Source organism: Typopeltis vanoorti, chromosome 19 (assembly GCF_054136105.1).
Source record: "Typopeltis vanoorti isolate ZY-2024b chromosome 19, IOZ_Tvanoo_1.0, whole genome shotgun sequence".
NCBI lineage: Eukaryota > Metazoa > Arthropoda > Arachnida > Uropygi > Thelyphonidae > Typopeltis > Typopeltis vanoorti.
The window spans coordinates 22,148,406-22,173,080 of NC_143567.1; the positions used below are offsets into that span (position 1 = coordinate 22,148,406).

At 36.9% G+C, this 24,675-nt stretch overlaps 1 protein-coding gene across 2 annotated transcripts in view; it reads left to right on the top strand.

Moving 5' to 3' along the window:
* Positions 1–3,565: 3,565 nt before the first annotated feature.
* The window catches only part of LOC150095906 (uncharacterized), a 271,111-nt gene continuing 250,001 nt past the window's right edge, over positions 3,566–24,675 (top strand). For both annotated transcript variants that reach the window (XM_090409259.1, XM_090409260.1), the window contains exon 1: positions 3,566–4,066. In XM_090409259.1, coding sequence (XP_090265385.1) covers positions 4,042–4,066 — 25 coding nt within the window. In that variant the 5' untranslated portion in view covers positions 3,566–4,041. The remainder of the gene's footprint in view (positions 4,067–24,675) is intronic.

A 24,675-nucleotide genomic window follows, 5' to 3' on the forward strand; every position in this document is an offset into this window, starting at 1 on the left:
TAAAGGGTTTAAAACTTAGGTTTTCGACAAGTTAGGAAAGAAACTAGAGACCTTGTTTCGAACCAAATTTTATATGCTGCATTTTCTTCTGAACTTTCTTGAAACACTTTCTGAAAAAGTAATATTCGAATGAAACGCGAGCATTTCAAGTGGAATGAAAGGTTTCATGCTATTGAAAATCATCCTGACAGCTTTATCAGTACAACTGTTATCGTGAAAAGCAATACCCCATATATGAAAGAGGCGAATCGAAGCTAAGATCATTCAGATTGCGCACATTTTGTTTTTCATGCTAAACGGCACTATACAAAACGAGTCAGAATGGTAGAGGAAATGCTACTCCAAGAAATGAAATTCCCACCAAATTGCTGACTTGCGTGGCAGTGTTCAAAGCCTCTCTGTTTTGCAACCAATATCATATAAGTAATCCCACTGAGCGTGAACGATTTTGAAAATCTTTAGGTGATGTGTGAGTGTTTAATTGGTTGTAGTTTTGGAATTAGAGTATTGTGCTAGATAACTGTGTACGTGTCCTTCCTTCTAGCCAGTAATACATATACCTGTAACACTTTAATTTTGTTGAAAATCAAAGGGAAAAAATGTGGACTCATCTCTACTCAAGGTACTGCTTTCACCTGTAATTTATTAATTCCATGCAAATTAAAAATTCACCATCACTAGAAGAGTGTTCTAGAATAGAGTGGGAAACTAAAAATATAAATTTTGAAGCTATTTAAAAAAACATTCTGGTCAATAGAGCACCAGTCTGTTGCACGCTCTTCCCAGAAATTCCCCACAGACATTCTTATTTTGCCTTAGACCAGTGGTTCCCAACCTTTTTCCACTTGCGTACCCCTTTTAAACCCGTTGCTATAAATTGTACCCCTTGTTTTTAAAATAGCTGTTTTTAAATACCGACACTTTTGTTCAGTGCCTATCTTAATGTAAAATAGTTTACTTTACTTGTTTTTCCGCCATTCCTGATTATTTTTCGTGTATCCCTGAACGGCCCAGCACATACCACCGGTTGGGAACCGATGAGCCATAGTTATTTGGGCACTGTTCTGCTGAGTTGATAGTTATAATTCTATTTCGCAGTTCCCCCTTCAAACATGTCAACATTTACGAGGGGCGTATATACAGGTAGCGCATTTTTGCGTAGCTTTTTTGGCTTCTGGCATCTCGGTTTTCATGATTGCTAAAATTAAACACAAATAAATAATGCTTCCTGAAGAGGATACTTTTCGACGCATGAACATTGCATCACACTTGCGTTCATAACCCGGATTCAGGGTGTGTTAGGTGAACGGTGCACATCCACGGAATAGCAATATATCCCATATTATATTTTTACATTTATTCCTGTTAAAAACTCTCCTAATTGTTTTTTCTGGCTTCGCGTAATTCCTAAACTTAAATATAATAATGCTTCATGAAGAGGATACTTTTCGAAATGTAAATATTGCATTACAATCAGGTAAATAGCCGGTTGTGCTGTCACAAATACTGACACCTTTGAACCATTTGAACAGAAGCACAGATGGCGCATCGGGACAAATTCTTAGCGTTCAAATGATATTAAACCGCCCAAAAGACAAAGCAGAGTGTGTCCTGAGACAGCAGCACCTAGAAATCATTGGCTGAGATCGGTTGTTTTATCCACTAGTCTAATTGAACTTCGTCATTTGTCATAATTTGCTGTTTTTGTTTTCTAAGTTTCATCTGTTTTGTGTGCGTGAAGTATGAACCGACGTGTTTAGAACAGCGATATAGACAAATTCTTAAAATATAATTTTCTCTAAATAATTTATAATTTTCTGCCCATATTTCTAATGATAAACTGTGTTGACGATGTACTGAATGTTCCGTTTTCTGCTAGAGCTCTTGCGGATTGTATGATTGTAGTTAGGAGGTGTACTTCGTCCTCTCATCCAAAGTTACTGAGCACACACACACAAAGATTCAAAAACTAAGTGCATGAGACACTTTTCTATTTCACAAAACTTTAGCACATTGTTCTCCGCTGTACGCAGATCCGGAGATTCCATGATCCTATAAATGTTCGATAGGATTCAAATCAGAAGAATTAGGCGGCCATGAGGAACCATGCGAATGCAGAAATATGTGTTAGAACCATCCTTGCAGAATGCGAGCCTGGTGACACTGGGTATTGCTGGAAGAATCCCACTGCATCGGACCACATGTCACCTTGTTGGGCAACACTCGGTCCGAAAGAAATAGCGGTCAAGGTGAGAATGAGAAGACCCGATGATGTCTACAACAACAATTCTAATCCCCATACCAATATGCCTTCACCACTGGCCTTTTTAAGACCAACCGCACACAGTCTCGTTATATTTATAATTATTTAATGTAATGAATAATAACAATCTTTCAAATTTTTGAAATAGAGTGGCAGTCATTACCAGTGATTTAAAAGTGCAGTTATGCTCCTAATTCTTTTAAAGTAATATGTTATTCTTAATTATTTTCCACCGTGAGGCTTAAAACCGTAAGGGGTTACATAAATATGTTCTAAGTTAAATTGTCTCGCACTTATTAACATCACTATAGCAAATAAATATTATAGTGCATTGAGGAACACTCTTAACTCATCCTGTAATGGCAGAACTAAGGACAGATAGTTTTAAGTAGATAGTAGATTATAGCACCAGAGAAACTAATAATGAAAATGTCAGCATGTGACGAGGCACACAGTTTATTGATGCTTCCAAGAGTTACACTGCATGAATTTTGATACTGTATGATTAAATGTTCAGCATCATCTTTTCAGTATTTATTATGAACTGTGAGGTTACTGACCACTGTCGTCTATTTATTAACTCTGAATGTATAATTATAACAACAGTATGCGAAAGACTGGTAAATAAGGGTACTTAAACTAATTTATCATCACTTGTCATTGGTTCGCAGATCGATTAAGTATTATTTCTTAGTCTTGGATTGATTAGAATTTTCTGCGTCGAAGAGTGGAATCATCACTAATTTTACTGTTATCCTTCTGTGCTAAATATAACAGCTTAATGTGGGTAGTAGCACACCAGGTCGGCGCTCCAATCTTTTTTTTTTTTTCGCCTTAATATTAATATTGCGAAAATACTACTCAAAATTGTCATTATGCTCAAATTTGAGTCGTCCATTTTTTTACGAATTTTTGTAAGTCGCCTACAAAATCCTGCTAGTCCCTGGGAGAGGGACTAGCAGGATTTGAGATGAATAAAACCTCACATCGTTCAGCATCCTTTTATTTTATTTTAATATTACGCTGCTGGGTGAATGCAGTATTTAAGAGGATAAGTGAGTTTTAAATGTCTAAGTGCAAAAATGTCTTTCTGTTTGCCTTTAGTCAGTGTTTTCATTATTAATCATTTATTTTTTTCCTTTTTTTTTTTCGTCCGTTATCCGTATTTTTTTAGCTAGTCAGAACCAGGAAGTTGACTCAATTATTAACTTCCGCGAATTTTGCTATCCCATATGGTTGGTCTGATTAGTAGCACATCGACTATTCAAACAGAAAATGTTCTTCGTAATAGACACTGTTTGTTCAAATTTAATGTAGGTTTATAATGATAATGAAGAAAACTAGTACTGCAAAACGCAAAATCGCTTAAAGTTAAGTACAGATAAGCAATGTTCCTCTCGATTAAAGGGGTCTTTAATCGAGAATTAAAGGGAAAATTATAATACCCTAACATCGCAGATAAATTATATTATTGTGTACAAACTAATTACTGATTAGATTACTCTGGACATTTCTATATCTATTCCTCGTTATCTCTAGTTAGGCAACTAAATTCCGGCCGTGCCTTTTCCTCTTCTACCTTGACTCTAGGATTCACACAGAGTGAAGCTTCATTTCAAACACTTACACTTCCTTTGTTTTGTCTCTTGCATCACACTTCTGTTTCCGATATACCGAGTAGTGACGAACAAATAAAGAGAAACTAAGAACTTATAGATCAAATCAGTTTAGGTATCACTCGAAATGGATTACTGGTGGATCTAATTATTGCATTGCAAATGGAGCACAAACAGAATGAACAAGGTATGTAAAATACAATATAATTACTTTATTGTTAACATTAAAACAGAATTCTCTTGAAGTTCGTAAATTATTACTTTCATTGATTTGTTTATTTTTGAAGTTTTAAACGATTAAAACCAGCCAGCTGGAACCCATGGCTGTTTCCATTTTAATTATTAAAATAATATTACCTACTTTATCCTAGGAGTTCGGTTTCTAAAAATTCAAGTTTCTAGGCCATCTTATTAATAAGTCATTTCACCCTAATACACAAATAAAGATGACATTATCACCTTCCTTTGTTTCTTTTGTATATAACACATCGCTGTACAAAGTATAATTTATAATAATAGTATTTTCTGTAATAACACGTATAATAGATCGATACTTTAGTGGAGCCTTTATGATAGTTGTTTATCATGTATATTTTTCTGAAGTTTTTATGCTTATTTAAGACCGTGTTTATTTATAAATCGGCATGTCAGTTATCAATGGACATTCACGTTAATTAGTTAGTGTTCTAAGTAGTTGAATTAATTTAGGATTATCACATGGAAGGATTTCAGAGTGCCTTCTTAAACATTGGGGATATTTATGGTTATGGTGGAGCATAAGTACTTAGGAGCGAGGAAGGAGACGGAAGTACATAAGAGGATGTGGAAGTTTGGTTGGTTTTTTTTTGGGGGGGGGGGGAACAGTTGTAGTAAACGAAGTTTGCCTAAGTTAATGAGTTCCAGTTTAGAGGTATAGTCAGATATAGTCACTTCTTGGTAGGTGAGGGATAGATATAGGTAGGAGGATGAATAACTTTCTTTTGGGGAAGTGGGGGATCCGTTTGCTGCAAACTTCCGTTCTTCCGTTTCTGAACGCCTCTTCAGACGGCTGCAAATGGATAAGAAGTGCTCAGTCATGTTTTCCTTGTTTTAGGTGTGTTGTTTGTGTAGATTGAAAAAAAAAATTAAGGTGGGTAGAAGGATTGTTTAAAGGATGATCAGTTTTCAATACGGTTAAAATTCCATGTGGAGTGTATCGTAGACAAGATATTATATGAGAGCACTCACGTTTATGTGCCGTCAGGCTCAAGCCCTATTGAGATTTCCAAGGGAAATCTGCATCCAGCTTACTCCCACATTTCTATGATGGTGGCGTGTTCGTTTTGGGAGATTATTTGGTTTCTCTTACATCACATCGGTCCGCGCGGTTAGCCCAGTGGCTTTGCGCTTCGCGACCATATGCTTGAGGAAGGAGCGTCCTAGATTCGATTTCCGTCGACGACGTGAGGAGCTTATGAATATGCCATAGCCAAGTTAGCCGGTCTTGAGTTTTTTCAAGCAGGGTTTTTTCCGCCAGTTTATCTGGGTTTTTTTATCCCGCAAGCAGGCAAACCGGACCCGTGAACGCACATGGATTACAGTCGTGAATACTTAGAGGCATAGGAATGACCATCTTATACTCGTATATCGGTTACGAAATCCAAGCATACTTGGAAGGTTGTAGGCGCTTAAAGGTCTGTTAAAGCCACTGGATAAGATAAGATACATTATATCGGTATTGGATGTTATTTATTTATTATTTTTGTTATTGTGAGGATATGGATACCTTAGTCGTGTTAGCATTCAGGATCACTAAAGAAAAATGAGCATTTTTTGTATAGAGTGGTAAGAGTCATCCTGACAAACAGTTTTGAGCTTCCATTATTGTAGTGACGGTGGGATTTTATTCATTCTTTTTTTTTAAGCCAAAAAGCGCATCTAATCGACTGCTATCTCTAAAAACAAGGGCACTTGATTAATACCTATTTCTGTTTCGGTGTTAAGACCACAAGCTCTGCGAAAGAGCACACACTCTTGATTTTATTGAAATTCTTTGCCAAATTTTCCATCATGCTACCTAATTCTATCTTGTTTCCTACTTCACCTTTGCACAGGTAATTCTGCTTAATCTGGAACTCAGCCAAGGTGATCCTCGTTTAGATAAAATGGGTGAGAAGAAGAATTTTCAAAGGATTTGCAACATAATGAAACAGAAACGGGAAATACTTCATATAAACTAAACAAACAAGTTTTTTTTTCCGCAACTTCTCACAACTGTTTTAAAACCAACTTACGTTAATTAAAAAGGGAAATGTGCAGTTTTCATAGAACTTCGAACGTTTAAATTCTATTTGTTTCTTTCAAAAGATTCCGTAATGAGAAAACTAGTTTAATAAATTTAGTTTAATCCTTTATCCAAGTGTAAGCAAATACTTGGATAAAGTTCTTCAGTTTGCGCCTGAAGTATCTTCAGGACTGAGGCAACTCGTGGTAAAGGTGGACTAAGCTCTCATCACTTGTCTTAGTATCTCCCATAATGCAAAGCACATCTCCTTGCGGACATGTATAATGCTATGCATTAAGGGCCACTACCCAGACCCGTTTCGACCTTTATTGAGGTCTTGTCAGTGGGAGCTGACGAGAACCTCAATAAAGACCCAGAGACAATAAAAACTCAACAAAGATCCAGAGACAATAAAGACTCGACAAAGACCTAGAGGTGGTGATATTAAGTAATGGAGAAGTCATAATTACCTATACGAGTTGCGATTTACCTATACGAGATGAGTTTACGATTTTCCTATACGGTTTCGACTATGACTTCTCCATTACTTCCACCTTAATATCACCACCTCTGGGTCTGGCTCCCACTGATGAGACCTCAATATAGGTCGAAACCGGTCTGGGTAGTGGCCCTTCCTTTAATGCATAGCATGATACATGTCCGCAAGGAGATGTGCTTTGCATTATGGGAGATACTAAGACAAGTGATGAGAGCTTATTCCACTTTTACCACGAGTTGCCTCAGTCCTGGCGCAAACTTTGTTTGCTTGCACTTGGATAAAGGATTAAACTAAATTTATTATAGTCTAACCAAGTGAAAAAACTTCCAACACAAAACTAGTTTGTTTTGTTTTGTTTTGTTGTCTGTTCATGAACTACTATAATACAGATTATTTTTCGCAATATAAAAGTACCAGAACATCCAGATTTTTTGTTCATAATAGTAAACATTCTCAAATAAACTGTTCTCTTGTAGTCCAAATGGGAGAAATATTATAAATCCAAATCATCTTAAATTCCTAATGTTATTTCATCTGTACAGTCAAATAGTCAGTTATCGCAATTGAGATACAAACTACTTTACTTTGAATTACTTGGAACAAGGCGTCCACCTTAATAAGATGTAGATGTAATATATATATATATATATATATATATATATATATATATATATGTGCTAACGTATATGCAAAGTATAAATATTATTCATACATGTCTCTCTAGTTATTTAGCCCATAGCATTTTTAAATGCAATTTAAAGCGGTACTAGCTTTAACTTAACTAAAGAAATAACAGATGCAACCATATGTTTAGACAAAAGCATCTACAAAACTTTTGAACCGTGGAATATGGAATCCCTAATGTGTGTCAATCTTGGCTTGTATAATGTCAGCTGTTTCGAAGTGATAGCTGATGATTGTTGCAAAGTAATTAAAATCCTAGGTGCCACAATATCTGATTAGGGACTTTTCTAGTCGCAAAATCAAGTTCTAGTTTATTTCTTAATGGAATATCGATTGAAAAGGACGTGTTCCCCTGAATTTTTTGAAACGAAGCGACAGCCAGTTATCTTTTAAATTGGTCATGGTTGCTGGACCTGTCCAAAGAAGACTTGACAGAGATATCTGCTGTAGACTCTTAGATCTCATTCATTTCGTATCTCTAGGCTTCTTGCAGTTTCAATTCACATTATGCACGTGCCGAAATTACCCACATAGAAAATTAAAAAGTAATGTTTATTAATTGTATTAAATTTTCCGTTCGTTATATATTCTTCTTCAGAACACAGAACACATAAATTAAGATATTAAAATCAGAATCAAATAAAGCATTCACAGAACGTTACGGAATATACAGTTAATTATGCACACAGCATATCTTACACGTGAGGAATTGCTGCAATGAAAAGTATAATGTAGGTTTATAATGATAATGAAGAAAACTAGTACTGCAAAACGCAAAATCGCTTAAAGTTAAGTACAGATAAGCAATGTTCCTCTCGATTAAAGGGGTCTTTAATCGAGAATTAAAGGGAAAATTATAATACCCTAACATCGCATGCTATATTCGTGTACTGACATCTGGCATCGAGGCTATCCGCAATTATTTTCACACTGCATATCAGAATTCTTTATAATCAGAATTCTTGCCAAAATTCTCGACCTGTGAATTCCTTCAGCATTTCGTTTTTAAATCAACATTTTTCTGTTCATGGCCTTCTCAAACACAGTAATTATAATATAATGAGCGTCGTGCACATTTCTTTCTCACTGACTGCCTCCCTCTCTCCCTCCAACCTCTTTATAAATAATGTACTAACACAGGATGCAGTTTGTTTGCGATGGGAAAGTTTCTGCTTTCGCTAGACTCCTAGCTTTAACAAGAAGCTATTAACTGGCGTATTGGTGCAATCTTACCAGTTGACCACTTTAAGCACGCCGTTTGAAATGCGAGTTGCTGTCATCGACTGCTTCTGTAGTTTTTTTATCGCTCTGTGATAGTCTAAGACAAATTCTTCCGAAATATTCTATTTGGGTAAGAATTAGTGCTTTTTATAGAATGTAGTATATTGATAAAGTTTTAGCCGTAAATTTTGATGAAGAGAGCTTAATAGATGAAATGCTTTCTTTTGCACAGGAATCATTCGGTAGAGTTCATTAAATTATCAGCATACTTTAGCTGTTGCCTTTGAATATTTTGACTTATATGAAAAATAAATGATATTTATTGAAAATGAATTCAACAGTTAATAATATGGTACAGAATTTCATCAATTTTTAGAAATTGAAATTTACATTTACTTGTGTTTGAATTAGTGAACCATTTTAATAAATATTTAGTGCATCAAGATGTTTTGCGATTGGATCGGTATTTTACTTTGCATCAACAGTTCCAAAACTCAAATTAGTAACCTATCACTGTCTCCCCATTAGAGGTGTCTTCAGAAAGCCGTGACCTGAATTTGGCTTCAATTTTTCACACATATTCCTTACGTGTATTAAAAATAAAGACAATTTGCCTGTATGAGTAAACTTCATGTCAACAAAGCCATGGGACTTAATGGTATATCACTGCGTGTCTTGAGGGAATGTTCCAGGGAGTTAGCAGCAGCTGTAATTTTACATTTTTAACATGAATATTAGATTAGCCTAGGTTCCAAAGGAGCGGAAAGATGGCAAAGTTGTTCCACTGATAAAGGAGGTTATAAGACTATGGGTTCGAATTATAGGTCAATCTGCTTGTCAGGAGATGTGGTCAAGGTGTTGGAGAAGCTACTGAGGACAAGGATTCAGAACTAGTTGGACAGCATTAGAATTCTCTTTACTGGACAGGATCGGTTTACTAAAAGAGATCATGTTTTATCAATCTGCTTACTCATTATAATAAGTTTACGAATACATTGGACGAGAGAGAGGGAAGCATATACAGTAGTATATTTAGATTTTGTAAAGGTTTTCGATAGATTGCCACATGACAAACTAGTAGTTAAATTGGAACAGATAGGTTTAGGTAGAGATTAGTGTGTTAGATTGGAGATTGGCTGTCTGATAGGTATCTCAGCAGGTTGTGTATGGAGGAGTGATATCCCAGAAAAGAAAAGCGACTATTGGCGTGCCCCAGGGGGTCTGTATGTATTTATATTAATTTGTATGTAAATGACATTGGAAAAGGCTTAAATTGGTATAGACGAAGCCCTTCGGTAGGAAAGACCCGGGTTCGATTCTCGTCCATGAGGAACCTTTATCAGGTTTCTTCAACTAAAGAGTCAGCAGGTCTTTTTTTTCTCCCGGAAAAACTCGGGTTTTTCATTCCTCAAATCAGACAGACCGCACACACACACACACACACACACACACACACACACACACACACACACACACACACACACACACACACACACACACACACACACACACACACACACACACACACACACACACACACACACACAATCTACAGGCATAAATACTTGGTGTAGGGCAAGGAAGGAAATGTTTCATAATCCCCTAGTAAAGTAGCATATCCCATCAACCATAAGGGTGAGAAGAATAAGAAGACCTGTTCGTTTCCTCATTTCGTTGGTATTCTATTGTACACCACCATACCAGATATGTTGCTTCATCAGAAATTGCTCGAGTTACGCCACATTTTCTAACTGTTTTGTTAATTTTGTCGAGCAGCGTAGGAGAAATCTAAAATAATAATAATAATAATAATTCAGTTACCTCCTTCCCCACACACAAATGCACTCCACTCGTTTCATTTTGCTTTAGTAAGTTTGCTCTATCCCTGAAGATTGTGTTTAAGTTGGGATGATTTGAATAGTTACTTTTGGTTAATTTGAATTCAGTATCTACAACACTATGGGCATCGGTTTCACTATATGTATATTTCTAGTTTAGCTTGTAGGATTGAAACGAATACTGTGTGTGTGTGTGTGTGTGTGTGTGTGTGTGTGTGTGTGTGTGTGTGTGTGTGTGTGTGTGTGTGTGTGTGTGTGTGTGTGTGTGTGTGTGTGTGTGTGTGTGTGTGTGTGCGTGCGTGCGTGCGCGTGTACACGCGATGTGTATACATATGAATGAATTAATGCTATGGTGCATTGTGCAGCCTGTTTAACTGTGTTGGCATAAGGTTTTAGCCTTATATGCTAATAATTTTCTTGTCATCGAAATACCTCCATAATGCCATTCTCAACACTCGCATAGCATGCTACCATTTTAGGTACTCGTATATGAGAATTCTGTGTAGCTTTACCGTAGGGATTGTTATATCATCATCTTCAAATATCTGATATGTATCCTCAATGGGTATACGGGATACTATGATAGTGCTACATGATTAAGTTCAGCAGTGGTTCCCCAAATATCTTTGAGTTTTATAATTTTTTTGTATTTTTATTCGCTTCTTTATTTTTTTTTTTACGAGGTCAGGAAACCCTGCTTTGTAGATCAGACATGGAACTTTTTTTTTTTTTTAATTTCAGGCCTTCAATAAAGAGGGCAGTAGTCTCATAGCAGACGATGAAATTCATCTCCCATCTAAAGACAATCACAAACATCCATGCCCACGGCGGGATTCGAACCCTCAAAAACGCTAACCACTCGGCCAATCAGGCCATCAAATTCAGGTTGGGCTTTTTCGAATAAAGGTGAGTTAGCCGGTCTCATACAGAGGGTTTTGTCACCCGGAAACTCGGGTTTTCGTCCCCAGGAACCGGCCCCGTGAACACACGCATCTACAGACATAGGACACAGCGGGAGCCATAGGGCATAATCAGATAGGACTAACCACCTTATCCTCGAGGTGGTCGCGATTTCAAATTGTAATAGGCCATGCCTAATACGAACGTAACGGGCCACTAGGCCTAATATACGGAAGAGGAAGAGGAGGAATATCCTATTTACTCCCCCCCCCCCCCACACACACACACCACATCATATAACAAATATTTCGATTTTCTCTAGGCATCATACTGTATGCATTTTCCAAGCCTGCAAAACGTATGTGCAGATCATTATTATATTCCTATGATTTCTTAACTTTTGTCTCAGAATAAATTGATCCTGACAACCACTAATGATTGACTTTTAATGCTTTTTCCACCTTGAATATATACCAATGTTCTGTCACCTACCTCATTTAACAGTTTTTCAAAATAATAACCTGATTATCATTTTCTTCCGGTTTAATGTCATCTTTGAATCCTTTACAGTATTATTTCCTCCATTTCTAAGCTTGTACAATAGCCTCCAGAACATTTTGCCGCCTCTGTGATATTTATCTTCTGCATTCTTATTAAAATATTTCCGTAACTTTTGTTTGACTACTTTTATACATTATTTAATTTCTTGCATTTTTCTCTGAGTACTTGATGACTTAATTTCTATGGAAAGTCTTTCATTTATTTCTTCATCAAAATTCACATATTTGGATCTACATTTCACCTCTAAATGCTGCTCGATTTTGACCCTTTTTGAAAACGTTGGTGCATATTTTTTTTCTTTTTATTACGATATTCTTTATTATCCTGTTCAAAGTTAAATGGGGGTCACTTCCTATTTCAGTTCCCTATACAGGGGTACTTAAAAGAGTGTATAATCTAGGAACAATAGTATTGCACTCGTGTGACATTGTTGTGTATCTTAATACTGAACCAGTGTGAAAATATCACTAACGATAATATATAATCAACGAGGCATTTTCTTATGTTTGTGTCTTTTCTCCCTGTGAATTTGTGGAAAATTTGGTGTTAGAGCATAGTAGTGCTGAAGCGTTTTCAAACCAGTTATCAAACTTGTATCCGTTGCTTACTTTAAATGTGGTTATGAAAATGATTTTCTTTTGCTTGCAACGTTCTTTTAGGGATTGAGGAATTGAGTTTTACTTCGACAGAAAGCGTAAACCCTTTCTTGTCGAAGAAACGTCACGGAGCTGTTTTTCTGTTCATGACTTTCCATAAACATCAGCTACCGTACATTTTACGAATCATTGTTGCACAAATCCAGGAGTTCCCAGTCCTTCTGTGCCAAAAAAAGTGAAACCTGTTTGCCCGGGATAGACTCGGAAATTTTTGTTTTCAATATCAGCTTTGCCTTGTTTTTCTTCGCCATTGTCAAGCTGGTCTGTGCTTGGAATCATTATCACAGTCGTATTATAGTAGGAAAGAAATTGCTGCGTAAATATTATTTTGTGTATTGCAATTTCGCCTTGCCCAGATATTCAATTCACTCTGATAAATCATGTTAAGAATTTTTAAACTCAGGCCTGCTGGAAGCAATACTGGCATCGATTTCCAAAGGTTCCTATAACTGCATTATGTGTAATCAAAATTGTGCTCACTGCTTGTGAATATCCAGTTGTTATAACTGGATCACTTACAACACTTATTCCTAATCCACGGTCCCCTTGTTACATATGGAAATAGAAATATTGGAAGGAACTTCCCAATTATCGGTTTCCTTTCGTATGGTGGTTCAGGCTCTTTGGTGAAACAGCAATTTTCAATGAAGATAAATTATGAAACGTCCGATACATGTCAAAACGGTATACATTTTATTGTCCGTGATAAAATCTGGCATGCGCATTTCAGTGCTTTTGAGGGGGTGAACAGTACACAATAATACGACTTACCGGCACATATTTACAGTGACGTGTGACATGCGGATGCAGTATATTTAGAAATTTGTTATATTTAGTAATTTTTTTACACGTTTACCTATCCATTAAGTTTAGTTACTTAATAAAATTTTTATTTTTCCCTGTCTATTTTTAAGATATTTGTTATATAGAACTATGTAATCATTTTAAGAATTTTAAATTATTATCATGCTCTATATACGTTCACGCCAGACTGCTGCTCGTATACTTGTACAAGATAGTCTGGTGTACAATGTACAGACTTGTCTGTATACTTGTACAATAAATATATGCTTAATAAACTGTGTCATATACTTGATTTGTTCTTATTCCAAAAACATTATCACACTATGAAGTAACAGTGTCAGTAAATAATTGCGTAGTTTTTCTTTTCATGGAGTTTAAAGGCCTCGCCTACGCCCTATAAGGGAATAAAAGGCATTAGTTAATTTCTTTTTATTTATATCCTTTTAATGTTCAATTTTTCCTTCTAGCAAACAATGAGTACCGGCACCTATTTTTTTTTTTAATTCACTTTTCGGTAATTCAGTATGAGTAAACTTACATTAAGTTTATAAATAACCATGTTTTAATTCGTAGCGTTTTTCTTTCTCCGTCATGTTTCACTGTCTCTTCAGAAAGTTGTTTAACATAAGTTAAAAAAAAAAAAAAGATTGAGCCTTTCTCAGCAGCCATTATTTCTATTAATCTAAAAACATAGCAATAATAGTACATTCGTGATAAGCCAAAACAGGACATCAAATAACATCGTTATGGGAGAACACACTGACAAGCAGGGATAGGGAAGTTATTGTTTCCTCCTTTATAAGGCCACATCTAGACTAATGCGCACTGATCTTGTCGTCTGCATTCCTTGTTGATGAAGTAGTGGAGAGGGTTTAGAGGTGAATAAAAACACAGTAAAAAGAACAAAGCTTGGAACAGGTCTGTGGATTGCTCCGCATGAGAACAGACTGAAGGTCTGTGGGCTCCAAAAACTAGCTAATAGGCGTAAGAGAAGATATATGATCGAAGCATATATTATATGCTAACAACCACTGAGTGTCTTCGAGATGAAGGAAAACTTTCATCAAGGAAAGTCTCCTTTTATCTAAGAAACTGTTTGATTAGGTCTATCAACAACAAAAAATTGTTTAATACATTGCTAACTGAGCGCCACCTTACTAAGCAAAACTATAATACGTCATTAGGAATCTCGTCACAATTCAACTCATCGAGAAAGCTTTTGAATTGTCGGTGTGTTTTAGCACTTGAACGAATAAAATTGACAATTCTTAGAATTACTTCCATTACGTGTTCAAATTTAAAACACTTGGCAACTAGATGGTCCCTGTGAATAATGCAATGTACAGGTAGGAAAGCAGGATATGATTCATCATTCTTAAGGAGCCCCATGAGCTTTTAGTTTTACCCCTCATAGCCGGAGCACCATCGGTTGCAATGCTGACGGTTTTTTTGCGCCATACCGAAGCTTTTGTAATTGTTATTGTAAGTGCAACATCGAGAATTTCTTTGATGTCAGAGCCACATGCATCTTTCAACGCCATCTAGTCCAATAGCTCTTCCTTGACATTCAAGTCGTTAGATACAAACCATACAAATATAGCTAATTGTGATTTGTCCTGAATATATGTAGATTCATCCAAAGCCAGACTAAATGCAGCATAGTTTTTCAAGTTATGGTCTAAGTTATTTACGATGTCAGCACTGATAACGGAAATTCTCCTTTCAGTTGTATGCCTGGAGACTGGCATCTGTTCAATCAGTTTGAGTAGCTTTTTTTAAAATTTTTTTATTAGTTTATTTTTTGTTTTTTTTTTATTATCCGAGTCTAAAACTGAAATTATTTGTGCAATATTCTTCTTGACAAATTCTCCGTCCATGTACGGACGTCTTGCCTGTGCAATATTAAACGCTAAAATAAAACCAAGGAACCTGTGTAGCTCAGTGGATTAGCTTTTGCACACTACGGCGCTTGACAGCACGAAGGAAGACTTACTTTCAAATCTAGTCGGCAACTAAGCCGTTTTCTTCTGGAAACTCCGGTTTTTCATCTCGTAAACCGAAGAAACTCGACCGTAGAACCCACATTATCTCAGACATTAAATATATTGTGTTAGGGTTAGGGACAACGAGATGGCAGCACTTGTGGAGCCGTCTCTCTTCACTGCATGCCGCTTAATTAGTGATAGCCTTGGGCCAGCTGTCTCTCTGATTGGGTACCAGTGGAGATTGAACTTCCCACTCAGTCTCCAAAAGTTAGATAGACGGCCTCGCCTACTCCCTATACGGGAATAAAAAGGCGTTAGCTGATTTTTTTTTTTTTTTTTTTGAAAATAAAACCAGCCTAGGTAGTAACATCATCCTCTTTGGTAAACATAGACATCAATTTATTCTGACCATGGAGTTGTTCTTTCAAAGTTGAAAGTTTAGTTCCCCTTAAATCAGAGCCAAGAGTTACTAAAATTACTGTGATAGCTTGTTATAATGACGCTTGAGATTGCTGGCTTTGAATTGCGCAAGTGTTATTTGGCATATGTCACACATTGGTTTACTTCGTCGTTTCACAAAAAGAAACTCCTCTTTCCACTCTGGCCTAAAACTTCTGTGTTCCTCTTCATATTTACGTGTTTTTATGCGAAATTTCTAATCATTTGAAAAAGAGTTCAAGCACTGTCAATAGACAATATGTTAAACGATACCGATAGATGAGCGCCGGAAGTGTAACTAACGTGTTGTGGCGGGCAGGCTTAACTACTGCACCCCTACCTCCTCGCCACCCATCTCACCATGCGCACACTCATTTATTCTTTTATTCAATGTTATTTATTTATTACTCATTTATTTAATGTTATGTACATATAAGTTACTAAAGGGGTTTTATATGTGTCTCTTCGTTGTTGTGTAAATTTGGTATGTGATTACTGGCATAAGAGAGGACTTGAATGTTATAATTATTATATTTCCAAATGTCATCAAGGATCAATTCTTAGTTTAGTGTGCCTTTTTGATGACCTTGGAAGACTCCTTGAACCATCTGCCCAAGTAATTTTCTTCTAAGTAAGGCATGGAGGATGCTTGCCAATTTACCATGTGAGGTTCTTTGATGACGCGTGCTGCGAGGCAGCTTTTTCTTCCCTTTTGTTTTCAGCCTTACGTGTTCTTTTTTTACGGATTTCGAAATTTCTCCCAGTTTGGTCTACTTACTCCTTTCCACAAAATCACAGAATCCTGTATTCTCTGGGATGTCTATAAAATGAAAGTTTTATAGACATCACAGAGAATACAGGAGAACGTAAGAAATTTTGTAAGGTGGTAAGAGGTTTGAAGGCTATTCTGATGTTGACTGATTTTAATATTTGGGCTTTTTTTCTGGATGCGTCACCAACGCATGGCAAGAATTTCTGAATTATGACAGGATGCTTCATCAGAATATGACAGTTATTATTCTTTTTTTTTTTTTTTTTTTTGAGTAACCATTTTGGAGAAAGTGATTGAATAGGATTTGAAGTTCTTTTAATTTCATAATTTTTGAGTATATTTAAGCTCAATTTTTTTAAGGTTTTGATTATACCTAACTTGTTGAGGGTGATGGAACGAACTTGCACACAATGACCTGCTCCCAAAAAATTTGAAGATTTCGTACATTTCCTGAATAATAATAATAATAATAATAATAATAATAATTATAATAATAATCAGCTAACGTATTTTATTCCTCATAGGGAGTAGGCGAGGCCGTTTTAGCCATAACTTTTTGGATACTGAATCGCGAATAATTGCTATCCGAAAATCAAATTCGCATTAGAAGTAGAAAAAGATAGAAAATTTACCATTCTTAGACATCCTTATCAACAAAAATATTGCTGGAGGATTATCATTAGATAATTCAGTTTTAATTTTCTCTCTCTCTCTCTCTCTCTCTCTCTCTCTCTCTATATATATATATATATATATATATATATATATATATATATATATATATAATAGAGAGAGAGAGAGAGAGAGAGAGAGAGATTTTTTATTTAAAAAAAACAATGATATGTACAGGATTAACTGGTTTTGGTTCTCAGGCAGAGAAGTTATGTGCTCATTGATCGTTGAGATAAATTACATAAGAATAAGAGTTGTTGACTATATTACACTTTCTATACCAATAACAGTTATTTTGACATGATACTATCCCTTACACGAAAACAACTTGCTATAAGACAATATCACATATTTACATGAAAGTAACAGATGATCATTTTTCACACTGTTAAACACGAAAATCTATTTCTTCTCCCTTTCTTTGGAACGGGGAGCAATGATGTCACTTCTATGTTGGATAGTGGAATGTGATGCAGACGCCCTTCTCAGCAAGGAGTTGTTCCGTGGATTCTAGTCTTGGTGGAAAAGGTCTAGGTTGCTGTTCTGTCTATGGTGATGATGCTCATGTAGGAGACGGCTTCTCACCTTTTGTTTGAAGTCTGCAAGGAGATGGTTAGCCGTCTCTCTCTCTGTGAAACTTGTGCTGTCTGGTCTTGTGTGTTGAAGATAGAAACTTATTGCTACTTTCGCAGTGATGAAAAGATAGTTAAAAATCGCATGTTTTTTTTTTTTTTACTCTGCATAGGCAAGATTGATATATTCCTCTTCTGTATGGAGAGAACTTCATGTTACGGCTGTTGAGGACACTTTAGATATGCCGGACGGTAGTAGAACAGACGGTTATCTGGAACATCCGGGTTGAATTTCCGTAATATACTTGGACTGTGTAGTGCATTGCACCTTTGGTGGGATGACACAGGATTTGCCAATAAAGTGCTTTAGTTGGACTGTTGTATTAGAGTGCTGTAGATTTTGTTTATATTGCAGTATGTAGGTCTCTCCAATGCATTCTTGGTTTTTATCAAAAAGATAGCCACCTGATCTTTTCTGACTGCATGAGCAAGATTGATATATTCCTCTTCTGTATGGAGAGAACTTCATGTTAAGGTTGCCATTTCTCGGCAGCCTTAACATGATAGCACCGATACGCTCTCAGGCATAACAGCTTGAAAAGCAGATTTCACAGCGTTTATCTCCTCGGCCTGTTTCTCGTATTCCAAGTTTGCGAGTGATTTTGGAAAGTGCTAGCAGTTGAATAGGTAGGGTTGTTCAATACGGTCGAAAGCGTTTTCTTGGTCTAGTGTTACAAGACCCATTGTTTCACTGTTGTTGTTGTTAGCAATGCTTATCAGATCCCTTATGAGGTGTAGGTTTTTGTGGATAGATCGTCCTGGGATAGAATAGCTCTGGTGCTGCTTATATATTATTTCGTTAAGCGAACTTTGTTGGCAATGGCTTTTGATATTATTTTACAGTCGGTGTTTATAATGGAGATGACTTGCCAGTTTTCTAATTTTGTAGCGTTTCCTTTCTTTGGAATAAGCTTAATAACAAATGTTGTCATATTGGGCGGGAAGCCATTGGTATTGGCTTCGATATATATTCTGTAAAGGATAGGTCCAAGCTGTTCCCAGAACTGGTAATATTCAATGGTGAGCCCGTCTATGCCAAAAGATTTATCTTTTGGTAAAGAGGTGCAGGCAGTTGTCAAATCGTGTAGCGTGATGGGAAGTGCTGTCTTATGCCGCATCGCTGGTTTGAGTCTTTTCACATCTGAGAGAATTATATCAGTGTCATCCATGGATGTTGGGTTAGCTTGGTATAAATTTTTATAGTACTACAAGGCATATAAGAGGATTTCATCATGATCTTCTATAATGTTTCCACAATCTGTTGTTATAGCAGAAATGGTGGTGCACTCTTGTTGGCGTTTTTCCAGTGAAAAGAAATACTTTGTGGGTGAGCCTGCGAAGTTAATGTGCATGCATCGTGCTGTTATTAGTGCTCCTCTTGCAGAGTGCTCTAGATGTGTGCGTATGGTGGCTTCTAAGGACTGGTATTCCTCAGAGTCCAGATGATGTGTAATTGTTGTTGTTGTAGATTATTTAAGACTGAATGTCTAATTAAGTTCCACTGGTGACTATACTTTTGAGTAAATAATCGGACTTTAGAATTAAGCAATGACCACTAATCAGAAATTGGTTGGAAGTAGGAATGTCTCTCTGATGACAGAGTAGCAATATATTTTTTAGAAGATTTTAGATATTCTGTGTCCTGTACGAGTAGTAGGCTGTTATTAAAGACCCAGAATGCTCCTCCTTTGTGTCCAGATGCAGATGCTCAATCATGGTCTGATGAATGAGATGGATCATATGTGATACTCCTTATGAAGGGTATTGTGTGCATGGATGCATAGTATCTATTGATACTATGCATCCCTATACCAGCCCTACTGGAATAGGGCTCTTCTAAGACCACTTATGGGCTTCCAGGAGAACACTTTTTCATTGAGTGAAGACGTCTGAAGATACCAGTTAGCTCGTACTCATTGATTACATCCTGGAGAAGCTGAGCAAGTGAGTGTCGATGTTCCTGGCATTGATGTCTGTCCATTGTAGTTTCCAAAGTGCAGTTGAAATCCGCTGCCAGTATGAGATGGTCCTCATTGACTTTGCTGAGGTAATTTTGGATGTACTGTAGTACTTGCAATGCAAGCTGTTCGTCTTATACTATGTATGCATTAATGATATGTATTTTCTTTCCAGCCTGAGTTCTAATGAGTATATATATATTGCACACCCAGGAAAGGTATCAAAAAAAAAAAAAAAAATCAGCTAACGCCTGTTTGTTCTCATATAGGGAGTAGGCATGGCCGTTTACCCTACTAACGTTTGTAGACTGAGTGGGCAGTTCAATCTCCACTGGTAGCCAATCAGAAAGATAGTTGGCCCAAGGCTATCACTGATTCATTGGTACTCAGTAAAGAAGGCGGCAAGCTAGTGCCGCCATCTCGTGGTCCCTAACCCTAACACAATATTTTTAATGTCTGAAAATAGTGTGGGTTCGACGGTCGATTTTCTTGAGTTTACGGGACGAAAAACCCGAGTTTCAAGGAGAAAAAACCCGCTAGCCCGTGCCAGAGATCGACTAACTCGGGAACCGGTCGAAAAAGGCTTAGAAAAATTTCCTTTAGTCGTCGACTAGATTTGAATCACCAAATCCTTTCTTTGTGCGGTCAAGTGCTGTAGAGTGCAAACGCCACTTCTACTGAACTACAAAGGTATCAATGATCCCTAATTTTAGGGTGCTTTTTTGTGGATTCCAATAGTGACTCCTAAATTCATGAAGTTTTATGGCAGGACAGTGGTGCATGGTATATGGCCAGTTCTTCCAGTGCTTATCTGAACCTTTGCCGGTGGAATGGAATTTTTGCAGCATAACGATTTCTGGCCAGTGGGCAAGGATATGCTGCAGGACGAACCTATTTCGCAGTAGTGTGGCACATCCTCTAGCGTTTAATGAGAGAAAGTTTAGTAGGGTGCTCGCTATATCCTGATTTATTTTGCTTGCAGAGTGATCCTCGTTTAATACGCTGCCGCTGGGATTCAAGTCCTTTGATCAGGTAGTATATTTTTTCCTGTGGTTGATAGTTTTTCTTCCTCCCCCCCCCTGCCAGAATAGTTCTTAGTTCTTTCATCTGGGTAATAAGGCCACTGATGTCGACGGTGTAGTCATATGCTGTCAGCTGTTTTTGTGATGAGCCTCGAACTTTTTTTCCATAAGCTCTGGAGCTGCTCATTTGTTAGCGGGCCTTCAGTGTGAGGAAGACCTACGTTTGCAGTTTCTTCTTCATCTTCTGAGGACTCAAAAACTCGATTTCATCCCTCTCTGTTGGGATGTTTGGGGGCAAAAATTGTCTGTTGCAGCTGCGTTGGTTTATTTTTGGCTCTTTTTCTGCTTTCTTTCTTGTTCCTCTTCGCTATTTTTTGTGTGAGTTTGTTACTTGTGTATTTCCTTTTCTCTAGGATGGCTGTTAGAGACGATGTAGGCATAGGTTCTTCCGAGCGGCGAATGCTGGTCTTGAAATTCACGCTTGCTCTTGTTATCATTCAGAGAATGAGAGGTGTGATTGAAGTCTGATTAGCGGAATAATGAATTACTGACCATTTAAAACCATGTACAGGTAACCCTCGTAAACGGATGTTAGGTTCCGCAGAAATGCCGCATTATATAAATTGCGTTATGCGAGTCCCAGATCACATAGAAAAAGTAGAGTTATGTTCCGAAATCGTTTTTTTTTTTAATTATATCAACAACCAATGACATATCCAACAAAAAAAAATATTTTTATTTAATTCAAGTAATTCATGTAAATTAAGAAAATATATAAACTATGAAACAAATACATAGTATAAAAGTATAAAAATTACAAATTGTACTTAAACTTCATTGCACATAATGCATAAATGTTTTAGGCAAAATAAAATAGTGCATATTTTAATCTTTCATAGCACGAGGATTTGAGAATTGGTTAATAAACACTGGTTTTGTCATGTAATCACCTGATGAATTGCTACAAAACAGTAGAGTAATTCTATCTTTGGAAACTTTGAATTCAGGAGCTGATCTTTCATTTTTCGAAATACAGGTGTGTTTTTGCACTTTTTTCCAATATAACCCGGATTCATCCGCATTGAACACCTGGTCTGCACTAGAAATGTTTATAAACTTTGAGAGTTTTTTTGTTTAATAAGATTTCTATCCATAGGAATTTTCTTTTGAGGTGCAATCTTCTATCGAAATCATTAGAGATGTCTCCATTTTTCCATTAGAATATCGCGTACACGAGCAACGTGCTTTGCGCTTATCGTTGTCCCAGCAATAAACACTTTCTTGGATTTTATGTTCATTTTCTTTGATTGTTTGAATTGTTGATTCATTTAAATTCAAAGTCCCTGCAAAAACTCCTGGTTTTTCTCCATTTTTCAACTGATCCAAGATTTTGAATATTTTTCTTCGAGAGAAATTAATTTTGTTTTCAATGTTGGTTTTTCCCTTTCGTTGCAGTTTGTGGCCATTACTATAAAAATAATTTTTTACACAAAAAAACAAGCATTACATATTGTATGTAACTCACCAGAAAATAAAGTGCTCAGCTTGCGATGAACACATTTATGATTTTTAATGCATTTTCCTGGCAGAAACGAGGACAATTTTCAACAATAAACATTCTATACGGTAAATAAATAATTGAGGTGTGTGTTATGATCGTCGTTTAGACTCCTGGCGACTCGATGAACATACACTCTCCATTCCGATCTGTCCCTGACCATGTCTTTCAGAACCTCCAAGCGCACTCCAGTTGCTTCTTTAACTCCATCCACCCATCTAATTCTTGGTCTTCCTCTTCTCCTGCTTCCATCAACTTCAGCAAGCATCATCATCTTCTCCAGATTGTCATTTGCTTGATGATCATAGCTTCGAGGTAGCAATCTATCTTTATTCTGTCTATCACTGATTTATTGGTTTGCTTTGCAGTCCATGGTACTCTTAGTAAGCATCTCCAAACCCATAATTCAAATGCATATATCTTCCTTCTTTCACTCTTTCTCAGGTTCCAACTTTCACATCCATACAGCACCACAGGGAATACCATTGCTTACACGATTCTGATTTTTGTTGTGAGGCTAATATCTTTATCTTTAAAGATCTTGCTTAAATTTGTTGTTGCTTTTTTTCCGAGTAATCTTCTTCTAACTTCTTTGGTACAATAACCATCTTTATCAATTCAGCATCCTAGGAACACAAAATTGTTAAATGCTTCCATTTTCTCCCCATCTACTTCAAAACAATTGAGGTACATGTGTGCTAAAGGGTATTTCCTCTAATATAAATTTGCTACCTTATAATTATATATGGGATACAGGCAGACACAAATTTAATGAAGATAAAATTTGATTTTTAAGTCGTGCAGTGAAAAACATATGAAAAGATAAAGGTTTACTACAATTTGTTGTATAAGTACTGCGTTATACGAGAGTTACCTGTATTTAGAAATTTATTATGTACATTTAATCATACAAATACAACATTTATTTTACAAATGATATTCCATCTTTTTCAATTTAGCTACTTGAATACAAATTTTACCCTGCAGTTCTTTATGAACTGGTCAATAACATCGTCATAAAAAGTTGGGTTGTAACTTAATTTTCCGAAGCAACACGCACACTTGTAAAGGCTGGCTGAAGCTCACTGGCTAGAGCTACTTTGACTGCGTATGGCCCGTGTTTAAACAACAGGGTGAGATGACGTGGAGGGAGTGGAAATGGCTATGCATGCGCATGAAATCACACTGCTGAAGCAAGGACCTGGATGCTCCATCAAGCGAGCAAGCCAAGGTAGCTTGACTAGTGTCGGCCTTCGATACACAATGCAAAGCTCAATTATTGCTGCACAAGCTTAAAATGTCTTCTGTCTACAAAAATAAAAGCCTAAATAGAATGCTTATAAATGCATGCATTTATTAACAAATAAATATTCTTTCTCAATTAATGAGCTTGCGCAGCAAGCACGGAGAATTCGTTCACTGGTTCTTTCGAAAGCCGAGTTTCATTAGCGGTACTTGATTTCGAACCCTCAGTATTTGGCTGAAAATTTTGTACTTGAGATTTTTGTTGCTTATTGGGGATGCTCTGTTTTTTGGGGGTTGGATGTTTCATATTTCTGGTTTTCTGATCCATTAGGGTTGCTAGTATTTCTTCGTGATGGGGAGGAAGTGGAGAGGATCCAGAGACGAGTGACCAAGATGATAGCAGGTCTGTGGAATGAACCTTATGAGAATAGGTTGAAGATTTGTGGGTTGCAGAGATTGGACGCTAGTAGGGTTGCAAAAATGACTAAATCAGCTCATCAAATCACTTGGCTTCTGAAAAATACTTTAACATGCAGAGACAAACAAGTTGTTGTTCCTCTGTATTGAGCCTTGATAAGACCCCATCTGGACTACTGTGCCCAGTTATGGGCACCAGGGTTTCTTCGTGATGGGGAGAAAGTGGAGAGGATCCAGAGACAAGTGACCAAGATGATAGCAGGTCTGTGGAATGAACCTTATGAGAATAGGTTGAAGATTTGTAGGTTGCAGAGATTGGACGATAGGCGAAGGAGGGGTGTAATTTGAGTAATTCTTCAGTAATTTGTAATTTGAGTAACCCTTCAGTAATTTGAATGTCTCAATATGATTGAGACATTCAAATTATTGAAGGGTTTCTATAAGATTGATCCAGAAGATATTTTTGCAAATATGACTGGTGGTGGGAGGACTAGGGGCCATGCATGGAAGCTGGGCAAGAGCGTGGTTGACAAGGGTGTTAAAGCTAGGTTTTTTACTTGGAGAGTGGTGAATGAGTGGAATAAGCTTCCAGAGTCTGTTGTGGGTGCTACGACTGTGAATGAGTTCAAGGCAAGGTATGATAGATACTGTGTGAACGTCGAATAGTTGTT